The sequence below is a fragment of the Lepisosteus oculatus genome, chromosome 3 (genome assembly GCF_040954835.1).
Source record: "Lepisosteus oculatus isolate fLepOcu1 chromosome 3, fLepOcu1.hap2, whole genome shotgun sequence".
NCBI classification, from domain to species: domain Eukaryota; kingdom Metazoa; phylum Chordata; class Actinopteri; order Semionotiformes; family Lepisosteidae; genus Lepisosteus; species Lepisosteus oculatus.
Window position 1 is genome coordinate 37048071 of NC_090698.1, and position 14766 is coordinate 37062836.

General features: G+C 35.2%; 1 protein-coding gene across 2 annotated transcripts in view; it reads right to left on the minus strand.

The window, feature by feature from the left end:
* The window catches only part of antxr2a (ANTXR cell adhesion molecule 2a), a 235825-nt gene that overhangs the window by 207252 nt on the left and 13807 nt on the right, over positions 1-14766 (minus strand). For both annotated transcript variants that reach the window (XM_015365593.2, XM_069187145.1), the window contains exon 7: positions 13511-13591. In XM_015365593.2, the coding sequence (XP_015221079.1) occupies positions 13511-13591 (81 nt within the window). The remainder of the gene's footprint in view (positions 1-13510; positions 13592-14766) is intronic.

Genomic DNA, 14766 nt, shown 5'->3' on the forward strand with positions numbered 1-14766 from the left:
GGGGTATTTCGCGGCATACCCCGGTGGGCTTGTCGTGGTATCACGCAGTATCACGGAGTATCACGCAGTATCACGCGGTTAATCGTGTCATTTGACGTCATGCCGGAAAGTATCCGGCGTCACCTTGTAAAACCGCCAGGGGGAGCTTAACCTCTCATGTACAGCATTTGAGCTTTTAATTTGGAACTGTGTATTACAGCATGTTAATCATCAGTCATTAAAATGTTGGTATATTTTATGAAAGCAAGATTGCTCAGTTGGACAAAGTACACAAACTACCTTTTAATAGAAATATTTATGCATCAAAGCCTTTACCGAAGATATTACTAATAGTATTAATAATGAATGACTTTGGACAAGCTGTATACTCAAAGTATAATTTCTTTAGCACATTTGTACAAGCACTTGGAATCTGTCCAGGCCATACTTTGTCAGGCATTTGGTTTTACTTCAACGGGCATAAAAACTCCCTTGCTTTTAACAGGGCGTTTCATAATTTTTTAACTATGAAAATGATTTAAAATTGCGACACTTATCACTCAACTAGAGCTCAAAATATCACAAGGATCCTCAAGACACAGGAAAGACTGTATTAAAAGATACTTGTATGAGATACATGAGAATCCAGGCTTTTTTATCAACGCTTTCTTTTCTGTATACCAGATTTTATGGAACCACTTCAGAAGGGTGTCAGCCAGTCAGATTCCAGGAATTGGTACTTTAAAGGAAAAATACACACCATTCCATTTCTCCCTAACGATTTTAAGCATCGAAGTATTTAACTAGCATGTAAAATAGCGTGTGAAAAAGTGGTAGTTTTAAGCTTTTCTGCTAATATAATATGGAATCGCGTATCTAAAGAATTTAATAACGATATGATTAGATTCATGTACTGCGACAGGGCTGTGTAGGGCTGTTTCGCCTCTCTCTTCATGCGACTTCCCTTGTAGCCCACTGGTCTACATGCCCGATTACCAACTCACGGGTTGTGTGTTCAAATCCAGCTGGTGCTGGACTTTTCTTTTAACAAACATTTCTTCGAAAAAATAGAATAGCAATTATATGGACAATCAATTGTCTTATATCACAACATAATCGATTCTAAGTCATTTTTTATAACAATGAATAGTCACCTTCTTCCCTTCTGACAACGGTCCCTGCTTCTGCTTCCTGCTTCTATTGTGTGTATGTGTAACAGAGTAAATTTTTATAGAGAAATGGAGGCTGGACAGTATGCGTTACAATATAAACATTTATATTGATTTAAATCGTGTTTTGATTTAAATCGTAAATGCGTGTTTAATTATATGTGTTTTTTTAATCATAATCAGGCTAATGTAACATAAATTGATACAGTATCTTTGTCTTCTAAGTATCTTAATAAACTTTCAGTATAGCTTTCTACCCGTTTAGATTGATTTTTCTTGGGATTTTGGGATCAAATGTGGAAGGATTAGATTGTAATCGTTTTTATTTTTCAAATACATTTTAGAAAAGTGTAATATATACCTGCCCAGACTGTACGCCTTCCTAAACCCCGCCTTTCACTCCTGTCCTGCTCTTCCCCGCGCACCCCACCCGGGCGCTCTTCAGCCTCTGCCCGGGACGAATGTATATTTTGATATTTACACCCGGCGCGGCACCAAGGGATTTATAACTGCATTTATAACTTAGTTTTTAAAATTAGTCAAGCAATATGAAGGCATCTCCTTTTACTTTTAAGTCCCTTAAATACATTGAGCACAGCTTTCTCACCACTTAAGATTACTTTTTGATACCATCCTTACACAAAGCAGAAACTTTCCGATGACATACAGTACAAGTGGAAAGATTACAGATTTTAATCGTCTTTAATTTTGTTACGTTATACGTTTTAGGAACGTTTCATCTAAACAAACACCACAAAACTATTCTCGATTGTAGTTCTGAATGTTATGTTACACCTACAGTAGTTCACTGCTTTAAATACATCGAATTAAGAAAGTTATGTGTAGCACTTTAGATCTTTTTTTCTGAACCAGGGAAAATCTGATCATGTTTCTCTATAACAATAATAAAAAACTTTATTTTACATATCACCTTTAAAAGAGGCATACCAGACAAACGCAAACGCGTTTTTAATAAAATGCTTTTATTCATTCAGCAGAGAGTGAGAGGGACATCCAGCAGAGAGAGACACACAAACCGGTTTCCATTAACAATGTTTTGTTTTGTGGACAGACTGTTAGACTAGAGGAAAGTGCGCCTCCTTCTACGAAGCATTTCATTGATCCGATCACGAATTCTTTTCCAGTCGCACGAAGTAAAGGTTGAGAATCTCCGATTCACCATGATATTTTTTGTGATGGGAGCTCAACCAATCCCTTGGTGTATTTATGCTATATTCACATGTACGGCTAGACAATGTTCATTGTCTTCCAATGAAAGGCGGGTGCCTTTTGCCGAAGTTGGGAGACAATAGAGGCTTGCCACACCCGGACTGTTAAACCAACGCATTAGCACGTCAAAGCCCATTGAGGACCCGGGCGCATTCGTTGTTTTGTCCCTTGATTTACTGATCTGCATTAATTATGGAAATCGAGTTCCTGCTCTTTGCAGACGACCTGGTCCCGCTGTCGCCCATAGAACAGAGGTTGTGCCAGAACCTGGCACTGCTGGAGAAGCACTGTCAGACCTGGGCGCCGACAGTCAATCTGGACAAGACCAGAGTTATGGTTTTCCAGAAAAAAAGCCAGACCTCACTGAAACAGGTACAAATTCACACTTAACAACACATTAACATCTAACAACGGGAGCAGGGACGAATTAGGCCAGTACCCACTATTGTTAAACATACAGAAAAGAATACTAAAGTATTGAATATTAGTATTGGCTTTAGTATTAGCCATACAGAACATTAAAGTGCCCCTTTTCCATTCAGCAGGTGCCTGAGCCGCTGTGTCCTATCTTCTGACACTCGCCGTTGTGAATGTCTGTAGAGTGTATCTTATTTTTAGTACTATATTTTTGTATTATATTCCCTATTAATCAAACTCTAAGAGTATGTATCAGCTTGTCCCCTCCTCCCGCCCCTCTCTGTGTACAGTAGAGCCTCCTGTCCAGCCAGCACATGTCCACAGACATTCACAACAGCGACATATCATAAAATGTTTGCACATATAGTTAAATTATTTGTTGTTTTTCAGGAAGTTAAAAAAAACACTTGAATTACTTATCCAGTCTCTCGAAATAAAGTTATTTTTCAAGCAATGCAACAAACGTCGGGCAATGTGTTTTTTTTTAATCCAACATTGACAGCCACATCTTAAATCTTGTCAGTCAGCTCTTTTTTCTCTATTTGAATTGTGGCTTACACATCGCACAACTTTAAAAGCTAGAAAGACAGGTTTCGATTCACATTAGCTGGCGAGCCTTGTTAACAAAAAAACAGACAATACACAGGGAGAGAGAGGTCAAGCCAGAGAGAGAGTTTTTTACCCTCTGTCTAAAAACCCAAATAACCCGGGGCAGAGACTCTGGGGGGATCATTGCGTGGTATAGAGCGGAGCTCAGTCAATTCTTATGGAATGTGTTTTTCTTTCTTCTTTTTTTCAGCATGGAATAAACCTGTTACTTGATTCATATGGATGCCCGGTTACGTTATACGTTTTAGGAACGTTTCATCTAAACAAACACAACAAAACTATTCTCGATTGTATTTCTGAATGTTATGTTACACCTACAGTAGTTCACTGCTTTAAATACATCGAATTAAGACACCCAAATTTATAATGTAACATGCCACTGTTTGTTCATGAACAAAGTTATACTGAGATTTCCTTAGATACGCGATTAAAAAAAAAAATTTTGAATCCCCGGCGGAACACATTCCATAAGAATCAGTGCTTTTACAGTATATATCGCCTTTAAAGGTGGCTTCTCAAAACGCTTTACAGTATAAAAACAACAAGAACAGCGACAACAACAATATTGTATTTCATTGCACTTTGAAAACCAAATAATAACTTAACTATATGTGCAAAAGTTTCATATGTTGCTGTTGTGAATGCCTGTGGAGTGTATCTTATTTGCCTTACGTCCTGGTTATCTCGCTCGCCCTCCCCCCTCTCTCCCTCAATTCAATTCAATTCAAGGTGCTTTATTAGCATGACAGATGGGTACAATCAGTGTTGGGTATTTACTTTGCTTTGACATTCCACTTTTAAAGGTGATATATAAAATTTTAACTAAAATAAATTGATATCTTTGTCTTCTAAGTATCTTAATAAACTTTCAGCATAGCTTTCTCCCCGTTTAGATTTATTTTTCTTAACTAGTATACTTTAGATCTTTTTTTCTGAACCGGGGAAAATCTGATCATGTTTCTCTATAACAACAATAAAAAAACATTATTTTACATATCACCTATATGTGATATCACCTTAAGGATGCGCAAAGAAATTTAAAATAGTCTTCTTTAGGTGTGAGGGTAGGAGTGGATCGCAGCAGGCATAATCGGCAAATTAGGAAAACAAAGAACTGGACGTTTATCCAGAGAGCGAGTGATCAGAAAAAGGAACAGCTGTTACACCTAGGTTTTACGCTCTCTCTCTGTTGAATGAATGAAAGCATTTTATTAAAAACGCATTTGCGTTTGTCTGGGTATTTACTTTGTAATCTGTGGTTTACATCTACTGTATTGTTTTGAGATGCCACTTTTAAAGGTGATATGTAAAATAAAGTTTTTTTATTATTGTTATAGAGAAACATGATCAGATTTTCCCTGGTTCAGAAAAAAGACGATTAAAATCTGTAATCTTTGCACTTGTTTGTCATCGGAAAATACAATCAGTTTCTGCTTTGTGTAAGGATGGTGTCAAAAAGTAATCTAAGTGGTGAGAAAGCTGTGCTCCTCAAAGCGCTTTACAGGATAAAAACAATAACAACAATAGTGCCTGGGCAAACGATTTTTTTTAATAGAAATACAAAATGAGATACTGTATAATGATGTGCATGAACAAAGTTATACTGCAAATTTCCTTAGATACGCGATTAAAAAAAATATTTTTTTTGAATTCCCGGCGGAACATATTCCATAAGAAACAGCACTTTTATACAATATATCGCCTTTAAACACATATATTTAAACACGCGTTTACAATTTAAATCAAAATGCGATTCAAATCAATATAAATGTTTATTTTGTAACGCATAGGTGACTATTCATTGTTATTAAAAAGACATTAATTTGATCATGTTGTGATATTTAGAAATATACATTTGTTTGGTGCGAGTGAGGTTTTTTTTAATCTCTGACCAAGGGAAACGTTTTATTTTTTCAACGAAATGTTTGTTAAAAAATAAAGTCATAGTTCCATGGGATTCGATCACAGACCGTGTGACATGGGAGTAAGGAACCTAACCCACAGCGCCACCGGCACGGTCATGTGCTGAGGGCTGAAAAAGCACTACAGAAACATTATCGACAGACAATGTACAGATTTGATAAAGCTATAAAATAATGTAATTAGGCACAGAAGAAGTTTACAGCACAGTACAATAATAAATGCTGACCATGACTTTAGAAGCATAAATTACCTTACACTCAATTTAAACACAAGATGTCTTTAGCCCTCTAAGCTGGTTCATACAGAAATGTAGAGAACCAGGCTCAGAACAAACAGCTTCATTAGCGAATACATATGCAGGACAAGTGGAGAAGACGTTTTACAGTGGATGGATTTTAGAAACATCCCATCAGTGACATCACTGAAGTCAACTCCTAGGTAACTGTCGTGTGGATACTTTCACAAGAATCAGACAAAGGTTTAAGCATCGCTTGTTCTAGATAAAACTGCAAAAAAAATACAACAACCCATAATGTACTTCTTTGCGGCTCAGTTTGCCCAAATCATATATTCACAATTAGAAAATAATATTATGTAACCAAAATCCGCAATATGGAAACAGAACCTGTGTAATTGTTGACAGATGATGTACATTACTCGTAACATTTTTACAAGACGAACTACAACATTTAAAAAATGACTTGTATGTACTTGATATCTCTAATCAATCCACTGCACTGCATTAAAACAAAACTACAACTAAAATGCCCTGGGCATACCGTTTCATGCTTCTTATCAGTTGCTCAAAAGTAATTTGACCGCATGAAATGCATAATATAAACCTAGAAACATATACGTGAGCAGTATTTACGTAGTATCAGTGTCAAGACATACCTCTCAAATACTGTAAATCAAGTAAAAAATATCTCAAGACCGATACTGGTCATAATAAAACCATGTTTCGTGTATGTTTGCTTTAAAGTACCGAGACCAGCCATATACTGTATGTTTATGTTCCAAAATTAATATCATGTATGGCCTTCACACGCGTTGCAGTATGCTCCTATTCTTTTTATGCTCAACTACTAAGATTTCCCTTCAGTGGTAAAATTCCATATGAATATTCAATACTACAACGGGCACAGTAAAGACGTTTACTGTAAATCTTTCTATGACAGACTAACGGACCACGAGTCCCCCTGTCGGTTAACCAATCATGTACCGCGGTACCCCGCGTCATCTTGGGTCACGATGCGCGTCGCCGTAGCCAATTACCTCCGGTACGTGTCTGTACCGCGCACTTTGAATGGATGCATCTGTACAGTTGCAAGAAAAAGTTTGTGAACCCTTTGGAATTACCTGGATGTCTGCATTAATTTCCCATACAAATGTGGTCTGATCTTTAACTAAGTCAAAATAACAGACAAACAAATAATAACACTCAAACAATTGTACTTTTTCTTGTCATGATTGAACACATTGTTTAAACATTCACAGTCCAGACTGGAAAAAAAAATGTGAATCTTTGTATTTAGTAACTGGTAGAACCTCCTTTAACAGCCATAACCAAATGTTTCCTGTCGTTGCTGATGAGACTTGGACAACGGTTAAGATGAATTTTAGACCATTCCTCCTTTCAAAACTGTTTCAGTTCATTGATATTTCTGGGATTGCTTGCGTGAACAGCTCTCTTCATGTGATTCCACAGCTTCTCAATTGGGTTGAGGTCTGGACTCTGATGTGGCCATTCCAGAACACATATTTTCTTCTGTTTAAGCCATTCTATTGAATTACTCCCGTCTCCAATAAGCTTTTAGAGAAGTCATTAGCTTAGAGGTTCACATACCTTTTCCAACCTCATCTGAATCTTTAAACAATGTGTTCAGTACTGACAAGAAGAAGTACAATTGTTTGAGTGTTATTATTTAAGGAAGATTGTGTTTGTCTGTTATTTTGACTTAGTTAAAGATCAGACCACATTTTTATGAGTAATTAATGCAGAAATCCAGGTAATTCCAAAGGGATTCTTGCAACTGTATTATACTGTACAGTACTGCACAGTCTAAAGATTTACTCGGAGGTTGTTTCTGGCAAAATTGACTGCGACGTGAGTGTGTGTATCTGGATGAATTATTATAAGTTATGGTTTCCTTATTAAGGATTTCTTCGTGGAATTCTTTAAGTTAAACAAAGGAGAGAAGAAGGGTTATTTTTACAATTGCCAGTATGTGTTGAAACCATACCATGACAGTGAAGATATGTTACACATTAAGTGAGCCAGCGACTGTTGTTTACTATGTTGTGACACTGGTATGTGGCTTTTTATATTTGTAAAACATTCCAATATGGAATATATTATTCATAATATTAATAATGAATGACCACAGACAAGCTGTAAACTGATGGGAGTTACAGAGAAGACACCTTGAGTAATGGCTATACAGCTTGGAATTAACCTTTAGAGCGATCCTTTTGGTTATATTTTTTACATACAGTAGCTGGATGTAAAAATAGGTTGTTATTATAGCTTGTTGCGAACATGATGTGCCTCTTTCAGGTTTACATCTGCATTTAGAAAATCAATATTTTGTTTTTATACAAATTTCACCAATGAAAAATTTAACTTCAAATTTTGATTAAGAAAAATATTTCACACATTCTGCACTGTAGTGGATTTGAAGCCATACGGTATGATAAAGTATATACAGTATATTTATACAGTATACAAACTCACTGCCGTTTATTGCTGTGTACACTACTGTTTCAGTATATCTGTGGGGGGTTGTTTTGATTACACCACGAATGAGTCCCTGAGGCATATCATCCAAGTTTCGGAATTCTAACAAATACATCTTTGATGACATTGCACGAGAGATAAAGTTACCTTTTCAGAAGTTGTGTACTGTGCAAAAGTAGGTGAATTTGACAAACAGCTCATATTGCTTTAAGAATTTAAAATCTATCTGACTGTACTGTAGCTCTCATGTAATTGAGCAGAAAGTCACACACTGCACCCTTTTGAATGGATTTTTATCCCCTTTATCAATTTTGTCTGTCTGGGGCGTGGGTATTGGATCCCTTCCTCAGTTCAACATCTGCTATGTCCCCAGTAAACCAAGAGACTAAAACCCACTATCGATAAAGCATCGGCTTTTCGACATTTCTGAAACTGCTCCAAAGTCAGGCGCAGAGTAAACTCCTCTAAACTGAAAGCTAGGATGGACACCACAATTACCCCTTATTACAAACTGTGGTACAGTTATACCTGTAATACAAAGGACCACTACAAACTTAAACAACTCAAGTGTAGCACACGTGAACCAAGGAAAAAATATCGGCTCCATAAAACAAAACAAAGATCCTGAACAAGCCCTCAAATATGCTTTATCCCCACTATATGGCAAGGTGAAAGTGGGAAGCCCATTTTTTAAAACATTTTTTAAAGAAAATCAAAAATAAGAAACAATGACATATACCTGCCTACCTTAGACATTGCATGACTTTAAATGCTATTAAAAACATTTTTAGATAAATTATAATAAGTTAAACACCAATTATTATGCACGAAAAGTGGGTGATTTTTCTTCCCCGTGATCAGCTTAGAATCTCTGTGAACGCTGTAAGTTAAAATAATTTTGCCAGCGCAACACGAAACGTATACACAAAAAATCACATTCTTCTCTTAAAACCAGTAATTACTTTGCTAAAGCTGCATTAGTGACTATTGAGAATGTGAACTGATGGAGAGTGAAATTAGTCACAGTGTCACAATAGCCACACTTAGGATCTAAGTGTCTAAGGATCTAAGGTTGCCGGTTCAAATCCCTTGGCTGGCAGAGGAATCCTACTCCATTGGGCCCCTGACCAAGCCCCTTGACCCCAGCTGCTCCGGGGGAGCTGTATAAATGGCGGACCCTGCATTCTGACCCCAAGCATCTCTCCCTGTCTGTGTACCTGTATGTCTCATGAAGAGCAAGCTGGGATATGCGAAAAAGACAAATTTCTAATGCCAAAAATTGTATATGGTTAATAAAGGGATCTGATCTGATTACAGCCCACATCCCTTCCCCCTACTGCGAGGTCATAATGCACTAGCTGGCTGGCACGAAACAAGCCCTCCTTTCTGAGTATCCTGGAGATGGTCTGGAGGTTCATTCATTCATGTTATTATTAAAGATGATGCTGCTGATCTGCTTCACACCACAGGGAGAGGGGGGAATGTAAACACATGTGGAGTTTACAAAATGAAAGTGTTTTAAATGTTTAATTAAAAAGTAAAGAAAAAACTTAGAACTTACACAAAGATTCTAACCTTTTTACGAAGAAGAAAAATCACCCAGTTTCCATGCATAAAAAGTGTTAACTATCTGAACCTGTTTTTTATGGCTTTTTAAGTCATGTAATGTCTAATTTAGACAAGGACAGGTGTCATAGAGTGGGATTTCTGGCTGCTTTTTTCACTGGCAGAGGATCGATACCTCTAGTCGAGATAGAGAGCCAACGTTTAGACGTGTAGTTGCGTTCTCTTAGCCCGCAAGAAATAATGAAAATTGCGAGAATCTACAAAGGAGTAGAGGGTTCTATAAGAGAATGAAACGGATGTCTGCAGCCTTTCTGCTGGTTCCGTGGTTCTGAAGCGAACACAGGGAGATCACATGAGAATGTAATATAGGGCTTCTAATGAAGACCTAGGTGGTACTGATATACATTCTCATGCGAAACCGAGAATGGCAGCGAAACTGAGAGGGCAGCTAGAAGGTCCTCTTGTGGTGTATGACATACTGTTGAGGGCCTTTATGAAAATACGGAGAAAAAAATGACTCTGAAAAAGATACAAGAAGTGTGCAAATTATAATTTATTATTTATAAATTAATACTGTTAATAATGTTCTCTATTATATCTCCAGTGGTCTTTTTAATACCACTTTGTTATTCTCGATTATAATTATAATATATACGATTTCATTTTAAGGCTTGTTGTAAAGGTTTGTGTTAAATTGCCCCACTGAATAAAGTATTTTGAATTGAATTGAATTAAACTGGTTGAACTAGTTTTTACTCCCATTATTGACAGTATTCACATTGGCTCATTCACATTTTTATTTCATTATTAATATCATTTAACATTGAATATGTTGTGATGCATAAAAAAACAATAAATAATTGTTACTATAGTGTACATAATATTTACTATTTTGTTTTTTAAAAAGGAGTCTTTCTTTGTTAGGAGAAAATCATTTGCCCTAAGCGGGAACTGAACTCGGAACTTCTAGATAGATCCCTATTGACAAACCCACTACACCAACAGGCCGCTCGGAAACTGATGAAACAAACACCTTAAAATGTTTCAAAAGTAATCATAAGTGAATGTGTTAAAGAAAAAATAAAACATGTTTACAAAGAAATTAGACTGCGGTAATACTACCGGCTATATAAATATGTTATATTTAGATCCTTACATTAATATTTTCTTTAGTTACACAATTCCATATTATATTCCCTATTAAGCAGATTCTAAAAAATACAATTTTTTAACTGAAATAACTGTACAGTATTGCACAAGTATTCATGGAAAGGTTAAAACATTATAGCTTTTTACAGAGTATATAAACTTAATATAGTCAGAACGAGCATGTTAAAACTTTTCCAAAATAACCACAGTAAGTGACTGAGTTAATGCATAAATATTTATGAAGAAAGTGGAATACTTTTGTGTTGTTTTTATTAAGCTACCACTACTAGCTATATACAGTATGTATAACATATTTATATTCCTAAATTAATATAGTTTATGATGATATGACGTTCAGACATGTTATGCTCCTGTTATTTTTATACTCAGCTCCCCTTCCTTTGGTTGTAAAATTATGTATTAATATTCCATATTAAGTAGATTTAAACATGCACAGTAGAGAGATCAAATGAAGCAATCATTTCACTAACAACTAACACACCACACATGCCAGCTGTCGATTATCTTTGGACAGAGAATCTCGTAATTGCAGCACCTATAGCTCAAAACCCACAGTACAGGGTTTTACCGTGCATTCATCTGTATGTTATCAAATGCCACAAGATAAAATGTTTTCTTTATTAAAGGAAAAATCGTATCGAGATAGTGTCAGTCTGTGCTATAGCTTCCTTTGGATAAATAAGACAGAAGAACGTCTTAAACATTCAATGACATTAAACATTAAAGCATTTTCACTTTTTATATGCCTATAACTGTTTCAGGCACAGTTTTTCCTCAAGCATTTGTTTCTAACCATAATTATATATTACCAAACTTGTAATCAATGTGAACACCAACATTCTTACAAACAGTAAACACCTTATGATTATTCAGTTTATATAACACAAAGTCTGACAGTGGATTATGTAAAGAATAAGGGGCACACAAAACCAATTAAATAATAGCCCTTCTTAAAAAAGGTTTTAAATCTCAGCTAAGGAAAGGTAATTCTCATATCCTAAGAGATGATATTCAAAATGTAACACATTCACTAAAGATATCATTCTCTTACAGTTCTTTTGTGTAAAGTAGGCAACAGTTGTCATTACCAGTCCTGTATAAAATTGGAAAAAATGCTTAACAAATTATAACTTGTTATTTGCTTGGGTGTATTCATTCATTCAATTCATTTGGTTCATTTTATTGATGTTACCAGACCAGACTTAATTATACATGTTGTATTAGCCTACTTGTGCAAGTTACAATATTTACCCAACATCTATGAGCTTTCAGTTTTTAATTACTTTTTCTCATGTATTTTGTATGTCTAATGCTTTCTAAAGGGTAAAGTTCAAAATATTTTAAATTACGCATTCTTTTCACAAAATAAAGTAAAAAGGTTACTCATAAAAGCTGGCAGGAAGATAAGTAGTGTCCGTCAGTTGTTTGATGTCACTGAAGGCCATTTCTGCCCAGTAATGGTATCAATTAACAGCATTCAATTAAGCTTATCACCATTTTTTAAACCAAATGTTTTTGATCCCCAGGTTTCTGGACTAACTTTTAAGAGTACGCACTTGTTGCTGGGGGAGTCTTATAATGTCCTGTGAGAAACCTGAATCCACTCGAACAATGTCATTCTATCAGTGCCCAGTGTGTTCTCTGATAATTCTACTACAGTTTCTCGCATACTAATCTGATAACACCAGTAGACTTACTGGATATAAAATAACCTGGATATAAAATGATTTAAATAAATTATTATGCCTTTAAATCCTACTTCTGTAACAACTGATCTTCCACTTCACATTCTCGATTACAATTTTTAGGTTTAACATATTTAGAATTTAAGATATCATTACATTTTAACAGATTAATAAGTAAAAGCAGATTGGAATTCCCTTATAAAAATAAATTTCCTCAAATCAATTTCTTATGTTTCAATATATTAAAATAGGAAAGAGAACTAGACAAAGGTGTCAGTCCTAACCTGCTAATCCACCTTAAACTTGTACATAAAACTCAACACCACACCAGTGATTCTCTCTGCCACAGCTGCACTGAGGTTGTGTCTGCTCTCTACCTACTGTTTTGAGAGCATGCTATAAAAGAGTGCTTTTGATATTATTTAACTAGTGTGCACTCTCGTGTGACTCACGTCCACCTGTTATCAAGCTATAGGCACTACAATATTTGCTAGCGAATCTTATTTAAGATAAAATCTATTTTACAGAGCCAGGTGGAGACCAAGTTACTCAGAGATCACATTTAGATACATTCATCTATGAAAAATTCTCATTTAAAAAAGGATGGCTAGGTGCTTTCTATGAATGCAAAACTACAACAGCAATGTACAGATACCTTTTCTAATCTTAAAAGTTTTAATTAAAAGTTCCTTTCTATTTTTTCTGTGTATACTCACACATTTTGTGATCCTTTCCATGTTCAATTTGCTTTCATAAATAAAAATACTCAGTTCAATTCACCCCTTTTAAAAAACATGCATAAAATGTTTAATATAAAATGTAAACAAATTGGGTATTTACACTTATCATAAATATTTAAAATAGAAAGTTTAGATCTAAGATACAGGCACATTAAAATGATTTCCACATTTTTCATGACCAGGCCAATTTGGCAACATTTAAAATTAGCAGTAGGTCAACACCGCACCATATAATTAACTCAATAAGCAATATAAACATTTACAAATATAGCAGACTACACTTACCGAATTTATTATACTTTTAAGTGCTTGAAAACCTCCTGTGACAGGGAATACTTGATCTTTGGTATCAGCAATCTCCACAAGCTATTAAAAAATACAAAAAATGCATTCTTTCATTTTTCAAGTTAAGTACAATTTTTAATCATTGTTCTGTTGCTTGCATATAATTATATATTAATATGTAATTATATATGCAAGCAAGAGAAAAGTTAGGACAAGCCACCTGCAGATATACAGTATGGGGAATCAAAGCAGAATGGAGTGCTAACACTAAACCATTACCCTGGAATAATGCCCTAGTTAATAATGATAATAATTGCTTTCATTTATATAGCACTTTTCTGGACACTCCACTCAAAGCGCTTTACAGGTAATGAGGACTCCCCTCCACCACCACCAAAGTGCAGCATCCGCCTGGATGATGCAATGCAGCCATAGTGTACCAGAACACTCACCACACACCAGCTATTAGTGGGGAGGAAAACAGAATAATAAAGCCAATTCATAGACCAATTCCCCACTAATTTTATCTCAGATAAAAAAATGCTATTTTGTTGAGGTTGCTCATAACTATTTGTAATAGTTTAGCAATGACTTTGACTTCTCCATAAGTGACTTTGATCATATCCAAATTTAATAAGTAAAGGAAGTACAAACAATAATATTAAACTACTCCTGTTTATGTTGGCTTCTTATAACTGAGAAAGTAAATTTGACATTTGCACAAATTAGAAAAAATGTCATTCCTGTTTCCAAATAATCGTTCTGTGGATGATTCTTAAATGCAAAAATCCAGAATGGAAATTTAAGCATTAAGTTTCATAAAGTTACAAAAATACATACAATACAAATATACAATTGTGCTGTAATATTTCCTTAACAATGCTAAAGATTTACTTCCTTATTGATTTATAAACACTTCGGTAGGCTTTGTTTGGGAAACAATTCCAGATACTGTATTAGCAGACAGCATTAAAAGATGAGAAATCACAGATACCTTGAACAAAATGAAGCTGATAAGTGATTCAAAAGCACAATTAATTAAAAGGAAGGAAGGCTCATGACTCTGCTCATTTTTTGCACCTCATGGAATCGCACTACAAAGATAGTACTCAAACCACGGCAATAAAGTAGTCTTTTAAAATGTATTTTAGAATGAAGTGTTTACTCCACATTCAGTTATATGGATTAAGTCAGGTATTATTTCAGTACAACCAAATTACTAAAAAATAAAAAGATATTAACCTGTTATAAAAATT